The sequence below is a fragment of the Pteropus alecto genome, unplaced genomic scaffold (genome assembly GCF_000325575.1).
Source record: "Pteropus alecto unplaced genomic scaffold, ASM32557v1 scaffold251, whole genome shotgun sequence".
NCBI lineage: Eukaryota > Metazoa > Chordata > Mammalia > Chiroptera > Pteropodidae > Pteropus > Pteropus alecto.
Window position 1 is genome coordinate 2,465,450 of NW_006431048.1, and position 14,704 is coordinate 2,480,153.

Below are 14,704 nucleotides of genomic sequence, written 5' to 3' on the forward strand. Positions count from 1 at the left end.
GAGAGCTATGACTGGCCCTTCTGTGTCCTCCCCGCCAGGGACCACGGTGGTTTGAATGATGAGCGCCACCTGCAGGTAGAAAACTAGAGACAGGAGAAAGTATCTGAATACTGTTTTAGCATCATTAGGCCCACTAAACTCTCTTTGTCCCATCTCTGGTTTGTTTCATCCTTAAATTTAGTTTCATTGTCATTAAGAGACAACATGTCAGGTCCAGTTCTGCAGGGGTAAGCAGCTCTAATTTTGGCAGAGTCTAAGAGACCTGACCACCTCCTTCTCAGAGAAAACAGAGTCCATCTGTGGAGAACTCCATACTCTCTCATCAAGTCATTCAGAATTACCACTTCTGTACTCCATCTCTGCCTTGTTCTGGGTTCAGTGGGAAAAGTGTCCCCCTCCTAAGATTAATGCCTCTAGGATCTCCTCCACCTTCTCCCACAACCTGTGTCTTCAACCTTCTCTTTACTTCTTCCTATCATTATTTAAACATGCCTAAGACTCTTCTATCTTAAAAATATTTAAAAAGCCAGAAAAGAAGCATAACAACTGTCTGATCCTATAATCCAATAAGTTGCCGCCTAAATCTTTCTTCCTCTTCACAGTCACACTTCTGCAAAGAGCTGACTGTGCTTGCTGCGTCCACTTCCTTCCCTTTCTTTCAGTCTTCTGTCCATTGCCATCTCGGTCTCATGCCCCCTCACTAGGAGACAGTGCCATGTCCCCCAGCAGTCCCAGAGATACTTCTCTCACCTGATGTATTAGTAGTGTTTAAATGATAATCTCTCCTTCTCACTGGAAATACTCTTTTATTATGGGTCAAGGATACACATATTCCTAGCCTCTCTCCTACATTTCTGGCTTCCCTTTGGTGCTCCCATCTGGTGGATGTCACTATTATGTAGCCTGATTCTCAGGCCATCTGTAGATGACCATGGAGTCATCTTTGAGCATCTTCTCTCGCTTGCCACATCCTTCAGCAAATCCTGCAGTTGTGCCTTCAATATCGGTTTGGAATCCCACTCTTTCTCAGGTCCTCTTCTGCCAGCACCCTGATCTCAGCCACCCTTATCTCTCACTTGGGACACTACAGCAGCCACTTGGCAATCTCCCTACCTCTCTATTCTAGCTACCACACAACAGCCAGAGTGATTCTCCACAAATAAATCACATTATCGACTCTCCTCTTCTCAGTTCTCCAAGGTTATCCCTCATCCTCCTTAGGCTTCAGGTTATATGTCACCTCCCTATAAACTCTCCTTGAGCTTCTCCTAATTTGTTTCAGAAGCCCTTATTCCAGTGTGTCATAACTCGTCTGTGTCCCACAGCTTCCTGAGCTCAGGGAGGGCAGGAACTGTGTCTGTCTGTTGTATCCATCCTGAGTGCATGGCACCTAGTAAATATTCCGTAAAAAACTGATGTACTGTTCCCCACCCCACACCACCCCCTATTTCTAGACATATAATATTAACATATCAGGGAACAAACTGCAAACGAAGGAAAGCAAGGTAAAATTCTGACAACTAACTGATTGTTGAAAGAAGTTCCCAAATGGGCCCCAAACAGTCTAAAGACAGTTCGATGAGCCTTTATATTTTCTTGTAAAATGTCGCCCTGTGGCAAAAATAAAACCTTGTGCTTTTACGGGATCTGATGACCCAAAGCTGCTGATTTCACCTGTGGCTCTGTCAGTGGCCCATAAGCCCTGAGCTTAGTTAGAAACCGGTGCAAACAAACAGACAGAGAGGCCAGATGTCTGGCGTGCGGATGGCCAGCCTTCGCTATGGGCTCCAGATGATGGGGAAGATTAGAGGTTGACTAATCAAATCCTGGCCTGCTGTTTACAGTCAAAGGTAGCATAGTGGCAGGGAGGAGTTTTCCCGGAAACGAAAGCGAAAGAGTCAAAGTTAACAGCTCGGATTTGCGGAGGGACTGGCAGTCCAGGCGGGACGAGCAGAGCTGAGGATGGCTGCGCCCGGCTTCTTCCCGCTGCTGGTCGAGGGGTCCTGGGGCTCCGACCCCCCGAAGAACTTGAGCGCCAAGTTGCAGATGTACTTCCAGAGCCCAAAGAGATCGGGCGGCGGGGAGTGCGACGTTCGCCAGGTGTCCGGGAACCCGGCCCATTTCCTGGTGCTCTTCCGGGAGAACGGTGAGGGGCATCCGGGGCGGGGGTGAGAGTGGGGACAACCCGCTCTTTCCCCAGGGGAAACTTGGAACTGGGGCACGCAGAGGGAGAATCCGCCCGGCTCCAGCAGCAGTTGGGGGGAGAGAAGGGCGTGTTGCAGAATGGACACAGAGTGCGGGGCACGGGGGGAGCATCGCGGAGCGTCGCGGTCCCTCTCCCCTGCGCTTCCGAGCCCTCTCAGGTGCTGCCTGCAGGTAGCGGCAGAACCCGGCACGGCAGAACGGAAAGGCGCTGACTGATAGCAAGTTCACTCACCTTTTTACAAGGCTGCGTAGTGTGTTAATGGCAGAGTTGCCATTCCATTTTTTTGTCTTCTACCTGTAAAAGCAGCAGTTTTAGAGTTCTAAATGTTTATGAGAACACGATTTTAAGGGAAGAGAAAGTTTCCAGAACAGTCACATCCTAACTGACTCCTGAGGGTGAATTCCGCACCTAATAGGGAAGATACCCGGTAGGGCTCTTCAGATGCGGGTATGCTGCATGATTAAGTGCTGGGGGCAGGAAAGCACAAGGCATCTTCAGGGACCAGGCAGGGTGGTTTGACTAGCTGGTGATCTAGAACATGTGGGCTCTGGGAAATTTTATAAGGTTACAAGGGGAGTCTCTTATATTTTAAAATTTGTAGGCTTTCTGTTATTAAACCTCCTTTTCTTGTGAAGAGGTGAGGAAGAAAGTTGGGTTGAGATGATAGAGGGTCTTGTGTGACATAATAAGAAGTTTGAACTTTACCCCACAAGTAGTTAGGGGAGAAACATGTCCAAATGTACTTTGGGGAGATTAATTTGGTTGAAAATAAGTACATTGATTTCTGTCAGGAGAGACTATGAAAATGAGACTTTTAAAGAGATCCACGCAGCGTTCTAAGTGAGGACAAGTGAGTCCTTTCACAATGAAAGTCAGTGTGGGGATAGAAGATATACCTATTTGTGTACTGTTCTGGATTTGGTAACTGGTTCTATGGGAATGACCTATGCTCCATTTGAGACGGAGGGAAGGGAAAACCTCTTCTATTTCTGTTAATTTTTAGGTGGTGAAGGAAAGGGGTTAAACAATGTAAGGAATCATGGGGATTTCCCTGGGAGTCATGGAGATTCCCAGTGGTTCTGGGGTCACCTGGGAGAGAGGCAGAGACACTACCTAAAATCACATTGTCTGCATGAAATAGAGTTATTGGAGAGGGAAGACAGTGTGCTGTTGATCCACACACAGTTTTGAAGTCTGCTGCTACCTCTTCCCTCAGTTTCAAGGTTGTCCTCAGACGGGGTTGAATGTGTTTGGGAGTTTCCCAAGTTTCAAGAGGGAATTTCCCTTCCCACAGCCAGTTAGCTGAGCAACGGCATTCTCCCCTTGTCCAGCTTGTTGTTGCCATTTAAGAAAGGGAGAAGACAAATACCTGCCAAATATCTGCTTGCTTAAGACACCCACCTGGCTCTGTGCTGGAAGACCTGCTGCTCCCAGAGCGTGCACTTTCTCCACTGGAATCTCATAGGAAAGGATGTAGACAACCCATGATCCTGCCTGTCACTGGATTTGGAGAAGCTTTTGGGCCAGAGGAGAAGCAAGGAGGCTTCCAAGGCCCTGAAAGCAATCGAGGTACTCTAGGCATGGATCTAGAAAGGAAAGATGAAACCCAGAGCGGAGAGGGGTGCACAGTGAAGGAAGTGAAGTGGACGGGGACAGGAGACTTGCTTGGCTCAGAGTCTTTATAAAAACAAAGTACCAAGTTTTCTAAAGATTAATCTCGCCAAGGAATGCGCAGAAGGGAAGCTGTACAGTGTTAAGTTATTTCCTCAAGGGATGTTACTACTTTAATTCCAGAAGGGAAGCTGTGCAATGTTAAGTCATTTCCTCAAGGGGTGTTACTACTTTAATACCAACTGTTAACATCAGCATAGGCCCGGCACTTAGGGACCCTTCTTTCTTCTTCAGCATCCCATTATCCTTAGGAGTAGTTCTCAAATTGGGGCCGCAAACTCCCTGCATCCTGACTCATAAAAGGTTAAACAGACACAGCCCCAGCTTGGTCACTTAGACTCAGCAACCCTGAGTGTGGCTGGGTGGGAATCTGCACGTTGAACCAGCACCCCAGGTGGCCCTGGTGTGCTGAAGTTTGGGAATCTCTGTTGTTTGTTGATGACCCTGAATGAACAAAAAGGGAAACAATTATAGAAAATACAAACAGCCTAAAAATACAACCAGCACAATATATAATTTTGTGATGATAACATGATTCCGTTCTAGCCCTCAAAGCAGAACAGTCTCCTGCCAGGCTAATTCCTTCGCATCTCCCAGCCCATTACCCCCTTCCCCTACCCCCAGGCTGCTCCAATGGCCCCTTCATCCCCTTCATGTTACCCTCAGCACGGACATCTCAGACTTACTGCAGCTCAAGACCTTTTATGATCAAAGTTCCTGAGGGAGTGGAAAGTCCCTATTCAGTTTCAGTTTCCTACCAGAACAACCACTTTCTCAGCAAGCTGTCAGTAATTTGCTAACAATGAATGACCTGCCTTAGCAGTCCTAGGGCAGGAGTTCTTCTGCAGAAATACCCTCTCTCCACACCAGGAAGTGGCTTCAGCAGGTACAGGCCATAATATAACACGATTTAGTCATATAATTCACATGATAAGAACAAGCCCATCAGGATTTCTCTGTAGAAACTACTGTATAGCATACAGGAACTATTTAGAAGCTATATTTTACTTTTATGTAGTTTATCAAATTTCTGAAAAGTTTAGTATAAACTGACTCAGAAGATTTTAAACCCCATTCCTGATGTGTACATTTACTCCCTTTCTGGTCATAATTTGGCTCCTGATTATTGTCCACCTCTTTTCGGTAAGGGATCCCATCTTCTCTTTAAATAAAAGTAAATGTGGCTGGTCTGAGGTTGGTGCAGATGGGAGACGGTCCACATGGATCAGGGTGGCTGGACATCAGAGTGGAACCTCTTTTTCCTGCCAGATTCACATTCTTCTTCTTGGGGAGCACTTACTGATATTGCTACCATCTGCTTTCTTGAAGAAGTGGTACCTATACATATTGCACACAGAACAGACTGGCACACTTAGATACCTGGATAGGATTCTATGGAAGTCTGGGGAATAATAAAAGGAATTCATCACAGAAGTCCATGAGTCTGGACAACTTGGCTTACAAAACTTAGCTTCCTCTCTGGCTTCAGGGGTCTTATCCTGTCCTCGCTCTAGCTTAAGGCAGCCCCTTAGGAGTACATGTGAAAATATCCGCCCTCCCATAAAGGGTGAAATTAAGAGTCTGGCATTTCTTCTCATATTGTTTCCGAGGTGTGTTTCATCCAGTTGGCATCTAGATGAGGCCTCACTTCCCTCACCCCTTCATAAATAGTTGAGGTGGAAAAGCTATTCAAGCTCCTTTTTTTGAAAGATTGCTACCTATATCCTCGGCCTCATCAGGCCAACATTATCAGAATACACTATGGCAGAGCTGTGCCTGTGAACTGTATGGCACTTTCAAAGGTTCCCTTCACCCTTCCTGAGCACACCTTCTCGTCTAAACTCACACATTCTCTGTTGTTCTTTTTTCCCCTTTCTCTCTCTGGTTGGTCTTTCTTATAATTATAACTTAATTTGCATAGCTTTTGTGGGGGTTACAAAATTCATTCACAGACACTGGTTTGAGTGAGGAAAGAGACTTAAGAGAAGTTAAGATATTTCCTGAATATCTCTCATCTAGTTCATGGCAGAGTTGGAATTTGAATCCAGGTTTTTGAACACTTGTGTCCACTGTTTGTTTTTTCACTACAGCCCAACTTCCTGATGTGTTAATTTTTTAAAAAATCTCTCCTATCCCTTCTTGTCTACTCCTTTTACTAATGAATGTGAATCTCTTCTCTTCACAGGTCAAAGAATTGATTGAAACAATTCTTTTTAACAATTCTTTTTAACTAGGTTTCTGGCCTTCTGCTCCTGGTCACCTATGTTACCTTCCTAAAAGATGGCTTTTATTATGCTATGCCCCAGCACCCAGTCTTCATTGGCTCACCATGAGGGATGCTTTAATTGCTTCCCTTTACTGTGAATAAATATTGCTTCCTTTCTGAGTGCCCACTGAGCATCAGGTACCGTATTAAATTTTTCAATTTACTCCACCTAACACCTACATAAGACGGTCTTCATTAATTACTTATTAATATACAAGAAGACCGAGGTTTTTGAACATGCTTAAGGTAAAAAAAATAAATAAATAAGTTTAAAGATGGAATTCAAATCCAATTCTGCTTGTCAAACTTTTCCTCTTTTTGCCGCACAAGAATTCTCTTGGGAAACTGACCAAGCCATTGATTGATGATGAAAAAGCCTATGGAAATCATGGAATAATTTTTGTGAATAAAGATTTCTTAACAGTTGGCTTTTTTATATATATATTTATTTCAGTTCGGCAGAAAGTTCTGGAGAGAGAGAACCACGAGTTAGTATTACCAGGAAAAGGAACATTCAAGTTAACTCTCCAGTTGCCCACAGATGATGTCCATGATGCCTCTGAGGGGAAAAGTCCAACAAAAGTAAGTAAAGGAGTGAGTAAAAGGGAAGTAGGGTGTTTTCTCAAGGTGTGTGGGATGGGAAGCACAATGAGGACAATCTAGTGGAGTGAGAAAAGCCACTTACAGTTGTGGAGGAAGTGAGAGTGGTGGTAGAGTAGGTGTGGAATAGTAGGTGGCAGTTTTGTTTGACTTAGACACTTGCAAAAGTCAGAGTTTGGGAATTATAATAAGAGTGGTTTGAGATGTAAAATTTGAGGTCTGTTGATCCTGGGTGCTCTTAACCTGGAACTTGCTGTACTTGTTTTATTTCTACATTGTTTTGAGGGGGCAGTGATCTATATCGCATGGACTAAGTATTTCCTCAGTGTAAAATGGTATAGTAATAGCATCTCTCTCATTCGATTGTTGGAATGCTGTGAGAATTAGATGAGGCAGCCTTTGTAAAGCAAATGGCAAGGGGTTATTCATAGGAAACACTCAATAAATGTTAAATGAGAAAAAAAAAATGTAAGTCTTACCCCATACCCCAGACACTTGGTGTTCATTGGAGTTTCTATTATTTGCAAGTCACTTTTATCAATGGTTTTTGTGCTGAGTGAGTGGATGTGCCACTACACATGAGGTTCATTCAACAGCATCATTGCCAGAGCTTTTCATTATAGTTTCTATAGACCCTACATCTCCAGCCTGGTCCCAGGCACATTTTCTTAATGTAAAGAATTTATTAGTAATTTATTAATGCTATTTTATTCTTTGGATTTCAGGAATCTAAGACCAAAGAAAATGCCAAAGAACCAGGTAAGGTCTCAGTTGAGATGACTGGCCTTCGCCAGGCAGTTTTGCTTTTATTAAAGATGGCACATGTAGACATCATCCTTATCTTCTTGACTTCACAAGGCAGGGAATGCTCAGCTTGGAGATGCCTTGGACTGCATCATGTACATACTCTCAGAGAGCTTTGCAGAGGACAAACACTGGGAATGCCCCTTTACTATAAGGGTTCAGATCAAAAGGATGGGAACAGCAACCTCTGTGGGGACTGGGAGACGCCCTGTAATTGAGACGTGCCTAGAAGGCGGTGATGAACTGACCTTTAGAGCCCACCTGTGCCCAACCTGCCATCAAGAAACAAGGGCATGACATGTCAGTGGATGCTGTGTGTGGCTAAGTCAGTTTCTGAGCACTGGGTGTGGAAAGTGCTGTCCTCTGGAGCCCAACAGGAAGGTGTAGGTCCTTTGGATGAAAACTTCTGAGTGCTGGGTGCGGGATGTGGGTGCTGCCCTCCAGATCAGCAGCAGCTCTTCTCATCCCATCTGCTGAGAGAAACAGCCTGAAATCTAGTAGCTTTTGTGAACTCTGCTGCTTAACTAATGTCTGGATGTTGGCCTGTAGTACCACCTGACATTTACTAAAGAAGAGACTAGTTTTCCTGACTAAGCATGCTCTTCTTATAAAGGGAAGGAAATGATGAACTGTGTTGAATGGCTGAGCAAGAGAGATAAAGTGATACATATATCCAGATCTGAGGGAAAAGGAATTCCAAAAAAATGTGTAAATGTTGTCCTCTAAAGCTGAAATTGTCTTGAGAACATGTTTAAATTTTTGCAATTTTTTATTTTCGAAAATAAAAAATTTTGACACTAGGAAGAGAACTGCCTTTACTTGGTAAAACGACTGTTAATGATATGAATATAGATAGTTTTTACCTAACATGAATGTACTGTTAAACTGTAGAATCTAGTATGCATGGTTTTCTTAAGAAGCTCATGATTCTTATAAGATGGGATTTTTAGGGGGTCTCTTTAGAATAATTCATGTTTACCATTCTTCAGATATTGAACTGGCTCACTCAGCTCTCGATGTTCATTGTGACCCCTTAAATTCTTATCTATTTCTTAGAAGATGCCTTAAGTGCTGTACCCTCAAGTTCAATTTTAGACCAGGAATTGGTTTTATATTTGTACATTTATATCTGTACCATTTCCTGCAACTAGAATTTAATCAAGTCTGTGTTTCTTATGGTTTCATAGATTTTACCCTAACTCTCTGTTAACTGATTTGTTAGCACTGCTTCAGAGTTGCTTAAAACTCCAAGTGTATGTATTCTTGGGGACAGCCATCCAGCCCCATACCATCAATGGATTTTTCATTGTCCTGGAAATTTTAGACCCATTTACTAACCTAATTTTACCTTCTACCTGACCCAGACTAATGATAGTAACCAACCAGGAAGATGGGTAACCTGTCTTCAACAGGATACTTAAGTTGACCCTTTTAAGAGGTGGAAGAGCAGGTCCTTTGTTGAATAGTTACTCCACACTGAGTCCTGACAATGGCTCTAAGGGTAGGACTCTTGAAAGTAATTGGAACGGTATGGACAATTTTCAGAACTGAGAAAAATGAGGATAGAAGGGGGTTCCCTAATAGGTCTCATATCTCAGGGATGAGGAGAGCAAAGGATGCTATACCATGCCTAAAACCCAGAGCTTCAAGTTAAAGTTTGACGGGCAGTTGACAGAGCAGGGAAAGGTCAGTCAAGGCACACACCAGCATCAGGGAATGTGAGCCTTAAGCCAATGTCCAGTTCTAGGCCTAGCTGAGTTGGGCTGGGCATGAAAGGTGGAAACCAGCCAGTGGAAGAACCAGGAGAAGAGAGATGAGTAAGAGCAAGGAAATACTGGTCACTTGTGGTCAGGAAATTCTGGTTTATCCAAGTTTTTATTTCCAGCCTGGACTCTCCTCTAAATTATAGACCTCATGTCTGACCTTCTTGTTGGAACATATGTTAGAGCCAACATGTCTGAAGCCACCTGTATCATCCGTCTCCCCAAACCAGTGCCCTCTTCTGACTTCCTTATTTCTCTTGAAGTTCATAACCTGTCTACCCATTGCCTACTAGACATTTCAGTCATCTTTCCTTTCTAAGCTTTCACATACAATTAACCAAGCATCCCTTGTGATGAAGCTTCTAATTGTCATGGCATTACAAAACTATATTGCTGGAAAGGCTCTTACCATTCGCTTAGTTCAATACTCTCATTTTATAATTAAGAGATGTGTCCGAAGTCACATGGCTAAAGAGTGGTGGGGTCAGGAGTTGAACTCATGTAGCCTGACCCCCAGCCTAGTAGTCGTTCTGGTTTGTTATACCTGTCTCACTGAATGCTAGTTTATGTCATTATTGAATCGCTAAGCTATTTTTTTTTTATTTGACGTGAATGTATGTGCGTGGAGCCACGTTCAGCACATGGCAAGAGTATTTGTCAAGGTGCTCTAACTGCTGTAACAAACAACCCCCCAGATCAAAGTTCAGGGTAGTTGACAGCTAGGGTGGTGGGGAGAGTCTAGGCTGCTTCACACAGTCATTCGGAAACCCAGCCTCCTTCCATCTTTTGATACTATTATCCTGATATGTGGCCTCCAAGGTCACTGCAAGGGAGAATGGAGATCCATATGAAGGAGACGTGTATTGGCCATGCTTGGAAGTGGAACTCACCACTTCCACCCATATTTAATTAGCCACGTGAACCCTACTGTAGGAATTGAATTGTAGGAAGTCTGGGAAATGTTTCGCAGGTAGAAAACAAAATGGATTTGGTGAGCACATAGCATTTTGCTGTGCCATAATAAACAGTTCCCTTTCTCATTTTTCTTGAGTACCTCCATTAGAAAATTTGTAAGTTCCTTATCTAATGTTTTTTGTATGCACCCCTCTCCACACATCCAGTACCTTAAATATAATAAGGGCCTCAATTGAATAGTTGCTCAAAGAATGGCTAAAATTCACATTGTACTCATCATGCTTTACTGCACTGGACAAGTGTAGAGTGAGAATGACCTGATGCATATGAATAACTCAGTATGATCAACACTGGAGAGGAACAAGCTGGCTGGAATGATCGCTATTCAATGAGTTTGATGTATACCTACAGCTCTCTAGGTCATTTTACCTTCTATTTGTATCCCTTAGTCATTCAGTGCAAGTGTCTTTTTTTTTCTCTTCAGTGATAGGAACTTACTGCTTTTCAGATGCCCAGACATCAGTTGTTCTTGCTTTCCTGCAGTGGTCCCAGCAGTAAATCTCCAATTCAGCAAACAGTTATTGAGCCTCAAGTATATACCATGTGCCAGCAATACAAAGATGCATAAACATGTCCCTCACTTTTGAGAAACTGAGTTTGATTATTATAATATGGTGCTGTGATAGAAGTATATGTCAGCAGAAAAGGTGTAATAAAATTGAAAATAATATAATGATAATAAGGTACATTTTATTTTTAATTAATTTAAGTAAAAAGCCTTCTAAGATATGTTTTTATATGAGTTAGCCTAGAGGTTGGGAAAGAAAGAGGGCAGTGTCTTATGATAATTTACTTTGCTAAGACCGTGGTAGTAAATATAACATCTTGACCTCTTTTGTATCCCTAAAATCAGATGCGTCAAAAGAACTGGATAAGAAAAACTCTCTCAACAGAAGGTCAGAAAAAATGGAAGATAGCCCAAAAGAATGTGAAAATATTCCCTCTTTGGTTGCATTTGAAAATCTCAACACAAATGTGACTGATATCATGTTAATCTTGTTGGTGGAGAACATAAGTGGCCTGTCCAGTGATGATTTTCAAGTGGAAGTAATACGAGATTTTGATGTTGCCGTCGTTACCTTTCTAAAATATATAGGTAAGATTAAGTGATTCTTCATTTGCCAGTCTTCTTTGCACCACACTTTTGGGACTTGGGACACCCAACTAATGGAATGTCTCTGAAAATCTGAGTCTTTCTAGTAACTAATAAGAGAGACTCCAAGTTAACATAGGTCCTTTTTTATTTGAAAGAGAAGCAAATTTGTTTTGAATCCAAAGTCTGGTATATTTAATAGATCAAACTTTATTGTATGAGGTGTGTGTGTGTATGTGTATGTGTGTGTGTGTGTAGAGAGAGAGAGAGAGAGAGAGAAGGGGAGAGAGAGAGAGACAGAGAGACAGAGACAGAGACAAAGACAGTGATGATTTTTGAACTCAGTTCGAAGAGACTGAGAGACAGAGACAAAGAGGCAGAGACAGAGACAACACACCCAAATAGAAATCTAAAGTCTAAGGTTATTAAAGTGATTCCAAGCAGAAGAGTCAATGTTTTCACCTCGTTGGGAGAAGTAAATATTGATGTGTGTTACCAAATTGAACTTGAGGTTAATAATAATAATAATAGCAAGCACTCATATAGTGTTACTGTAAATTAGGTATTATGCTAAGCTCTTTCCATGTATTAATTAATTTGTTCCTTTCAACAATCTTTTGAGATTATTATTATTATTCCTCATTTTACACTTGAGACAAAGGTGCAGATAAATGGAAGAACTGGATTTGAACCCAGGCAGCACACCTCTATACAGCCTGTTCTCTTATCCCCTTTACCATGTATTTCCTTAATACTTTCATGGTCATCCACATATGCAAGGAGCATGTGATGCAAAAAAAAATGAGTGTTCTTTGAGGTCTGTGTGAGGAGTCTGTGAATGATCTCTGAGATGGAAGAGTCATCTCCAGAAAGACAAGGAAAATTTTCAGTTCGAGGCCCTCTCTATTCCATTGCCATGGAGGTGGAATGGTTAATTAAGAATGCAGGTCATGAAGTCAAAATTCTAGATTCTCCATTAAACTAATTATCTGAGGTTGGTCAATTTACTACCTTCTGTGTGCCTTATTTTTCTCATCTATAAAATGGGAATAGTAATGCCTATCTGATATAGTTTCTATGAAGATTAAATGAAATAATGTTTGCAAAGCTCTTGACATAGTACCTGAGACGTGATAAGGACTCAATAAAAGAAGCTATTCTTATTTCAAATTTATGATTATTTTTTATAAAGGTAAAACTAGATGGACTTGCTTTTGTTCATTGATCAAAAACTTGGACACCTGCTGTATGCACTTGTCTAGGTGCAGTAGGTACAGAGATAAATAATTCTTGGCTCTTGCTTTTGAGAAATTCATATGGGGAAGGGAAGTAACCCATGTGTAAATGAATAATGAAGATGTAAGAGGAGAAGCTGCCTTCTTCAGCTGTGAACAGCAGGCCGTGGAGAATGGGAAGGAAGGGAACCTATACAAAGTGGCTTGGTTTTGCCCTGCCTACTCCCTTTTATGAAGTATATACTTCAGTAGTACCAGTTTATTAGGTCCCAAATACACTATGTTGTTTCATGCCATTGCTGTTCTCTCTGCCTGAAATATTTTCTCCCCTTATCTAGCTAGTTAAACTCTTCTTCATCCTTCAAAACTTAGGTCAGTGATTGCCTACTCTGGGAATCCTTGTCTGAGTGCCAGTAGGCCACTTGTTTGCTTTTAGGATGTCCTCCCTCCTGGGCAGTGAATGTTCAAGTACTTGTTATATTCATCACTCTATCCTTAGCTCCTAGCACAGTGCCTGGTACATTGTGGGCTCACAATCAATATTCATTTATTTGAAAGAGATAATTGGGCTGAGTCTTGAAGGAGGAATAGAATCAGGATAAAAATTGGAGAAGGGCATTTCAGGCACAGGAAATGATATATATGTATGAAAGCAAAAGAGAACGGGTTTTCAAAATAATGGCTAGTTTTGGGTTTTTTTTGTTTGGGTTTTTTTGGGGTTTTTTTTGTTGTTGTTTTTTTTTTTTTTGGTATTATGGAAAATAAAATGAATGGCAAAGAATAACCAGAGGTGATATTTGGAAATTAGTTTGGAGTCAAATAGCCAAAGGCATTGTAAGCCTAGCAAAGAGTGTGGACTCATGCCTGCAGGTAATAGGGAGCCATTGAAGGACTTGAGGAAGCAGTGAAATGAGGAGATTTGTGTTGTAGAGAAAGATTTGTGTTGGCGATGTCAAGGAGGGTTGGAGAGGGTTGTGAGTGGAGGAGGGACACAACTCAGTGGCCATAATCCAGGTAAGATATTCATATATGCATCATTGTTCAGAGACTGGAAGTTTTAAGCATGTCATTTCTCATTTAGGGATTAAAATCTTGCATCTAGCTCTACCCTTTATCTCAATATTCAGACAGTTTCTTCTGTATAATGTAAAAATATAAACATAATTTTCTGATTGATTGATTTTGATTTGTAGATCCCATGCAATTTGTTGATGTTTGTGCCACACACCATTCAGTGAAACACCTTCAGCTTTCTCCAAGACTTCTGGAGGAGACAAAAAGAATCAGGGTCGAAAACCTGCCGCCTGGTGTTGATGACTATAATCTGAAATGTTTTTTTGAAAATCCTCAAAATGGAGGGGGAAAAATTACCAGTGTTGAATGTTTTCCTGAAGAGAGTTCAGCTCTGATTGAATTTTTTGACAGAAAAGGTAATATCTATTAGCCTGATTTTGTAGACCTGGCATAATCTAAACCACCACTTTAGCAGATCTTAACTATTATCAATTGAATTCCAGTGTATTTTCTTTTTTATTTGTATATTTCATTGGTAATCCAATTAGTAATCAGGTTCCTCTGGAATATGATGCTTAATGAGTCCAGCGATTCAGATTTTTAAAAAGTAAGTTAAATTTTTGAAAAATATAAGGAGATTCTCTCATGAGTCTCTACCTATGATGAACTGAAAAATATATAATTCTCAGAATCTTGGAAATACTGTATTAAAAAAAGAGATGATCTGTGTTTCAGCTGTACACTTGGTAGAAATTCTCAAATTAATTTTGATAAGGTTAGATAAAGAAACACTCAGAAACATGAACAGTTCCTATAAAGCATCAACACTTTCCCTTTCACCTGTCAATGTCATTCAGAAATTAATAAGGGTGATTTCACATTATCAGTGGATGCCTGCTGGGTTGTTCTTTTCGGTGACCCTGTGAAAACCATGTCCAGCCGAATCTTAGGGAAACACTTCTGAGGGTTTTACAGACATAGATTTCTAGCTGTCTGAGGCTCGTGCAAAGTCAGCATGGAGAGTTCATTGATGTTCAGAGGTCAAGGCTGAGAAGTAGGAATTGGAGGGCCAGACTT

The 14,704-nt window shown here is 41.7% G+C and overlaps 1 protein-coding gene across 1 annotated transcript in view; it reads left to right on the forward strand.

The window, feature by feature from the left end:
- Nucleotides 1-1,892: 1,892 nt before the first annotated feature.
- The window catches only part of PARP14 (poly(ADP-ribose) polymerase family member 14), a 43,595-nt gene continuing 30,783 nt past the window's right edge, over nt 1,893-14,704 (forward strand). The window contains 5 exon segments of the mRNA XM_006905568.3: nt 1,893-2,146; nt 6,598-6,725; nt 7,469-7,502; nt 11,139-11,381; nt 13,807-14,043. Of these exon segments, the coding sequence (XP_006905630.2) occupies nt 1,963-2,146; nt 6,598-6,725; nt 7,469-7,502; nt 11,139-11,381; nt 13,807-14,043 (826 nt within the window). The 5' untranslated portion in view covers nt 1,893-1,962.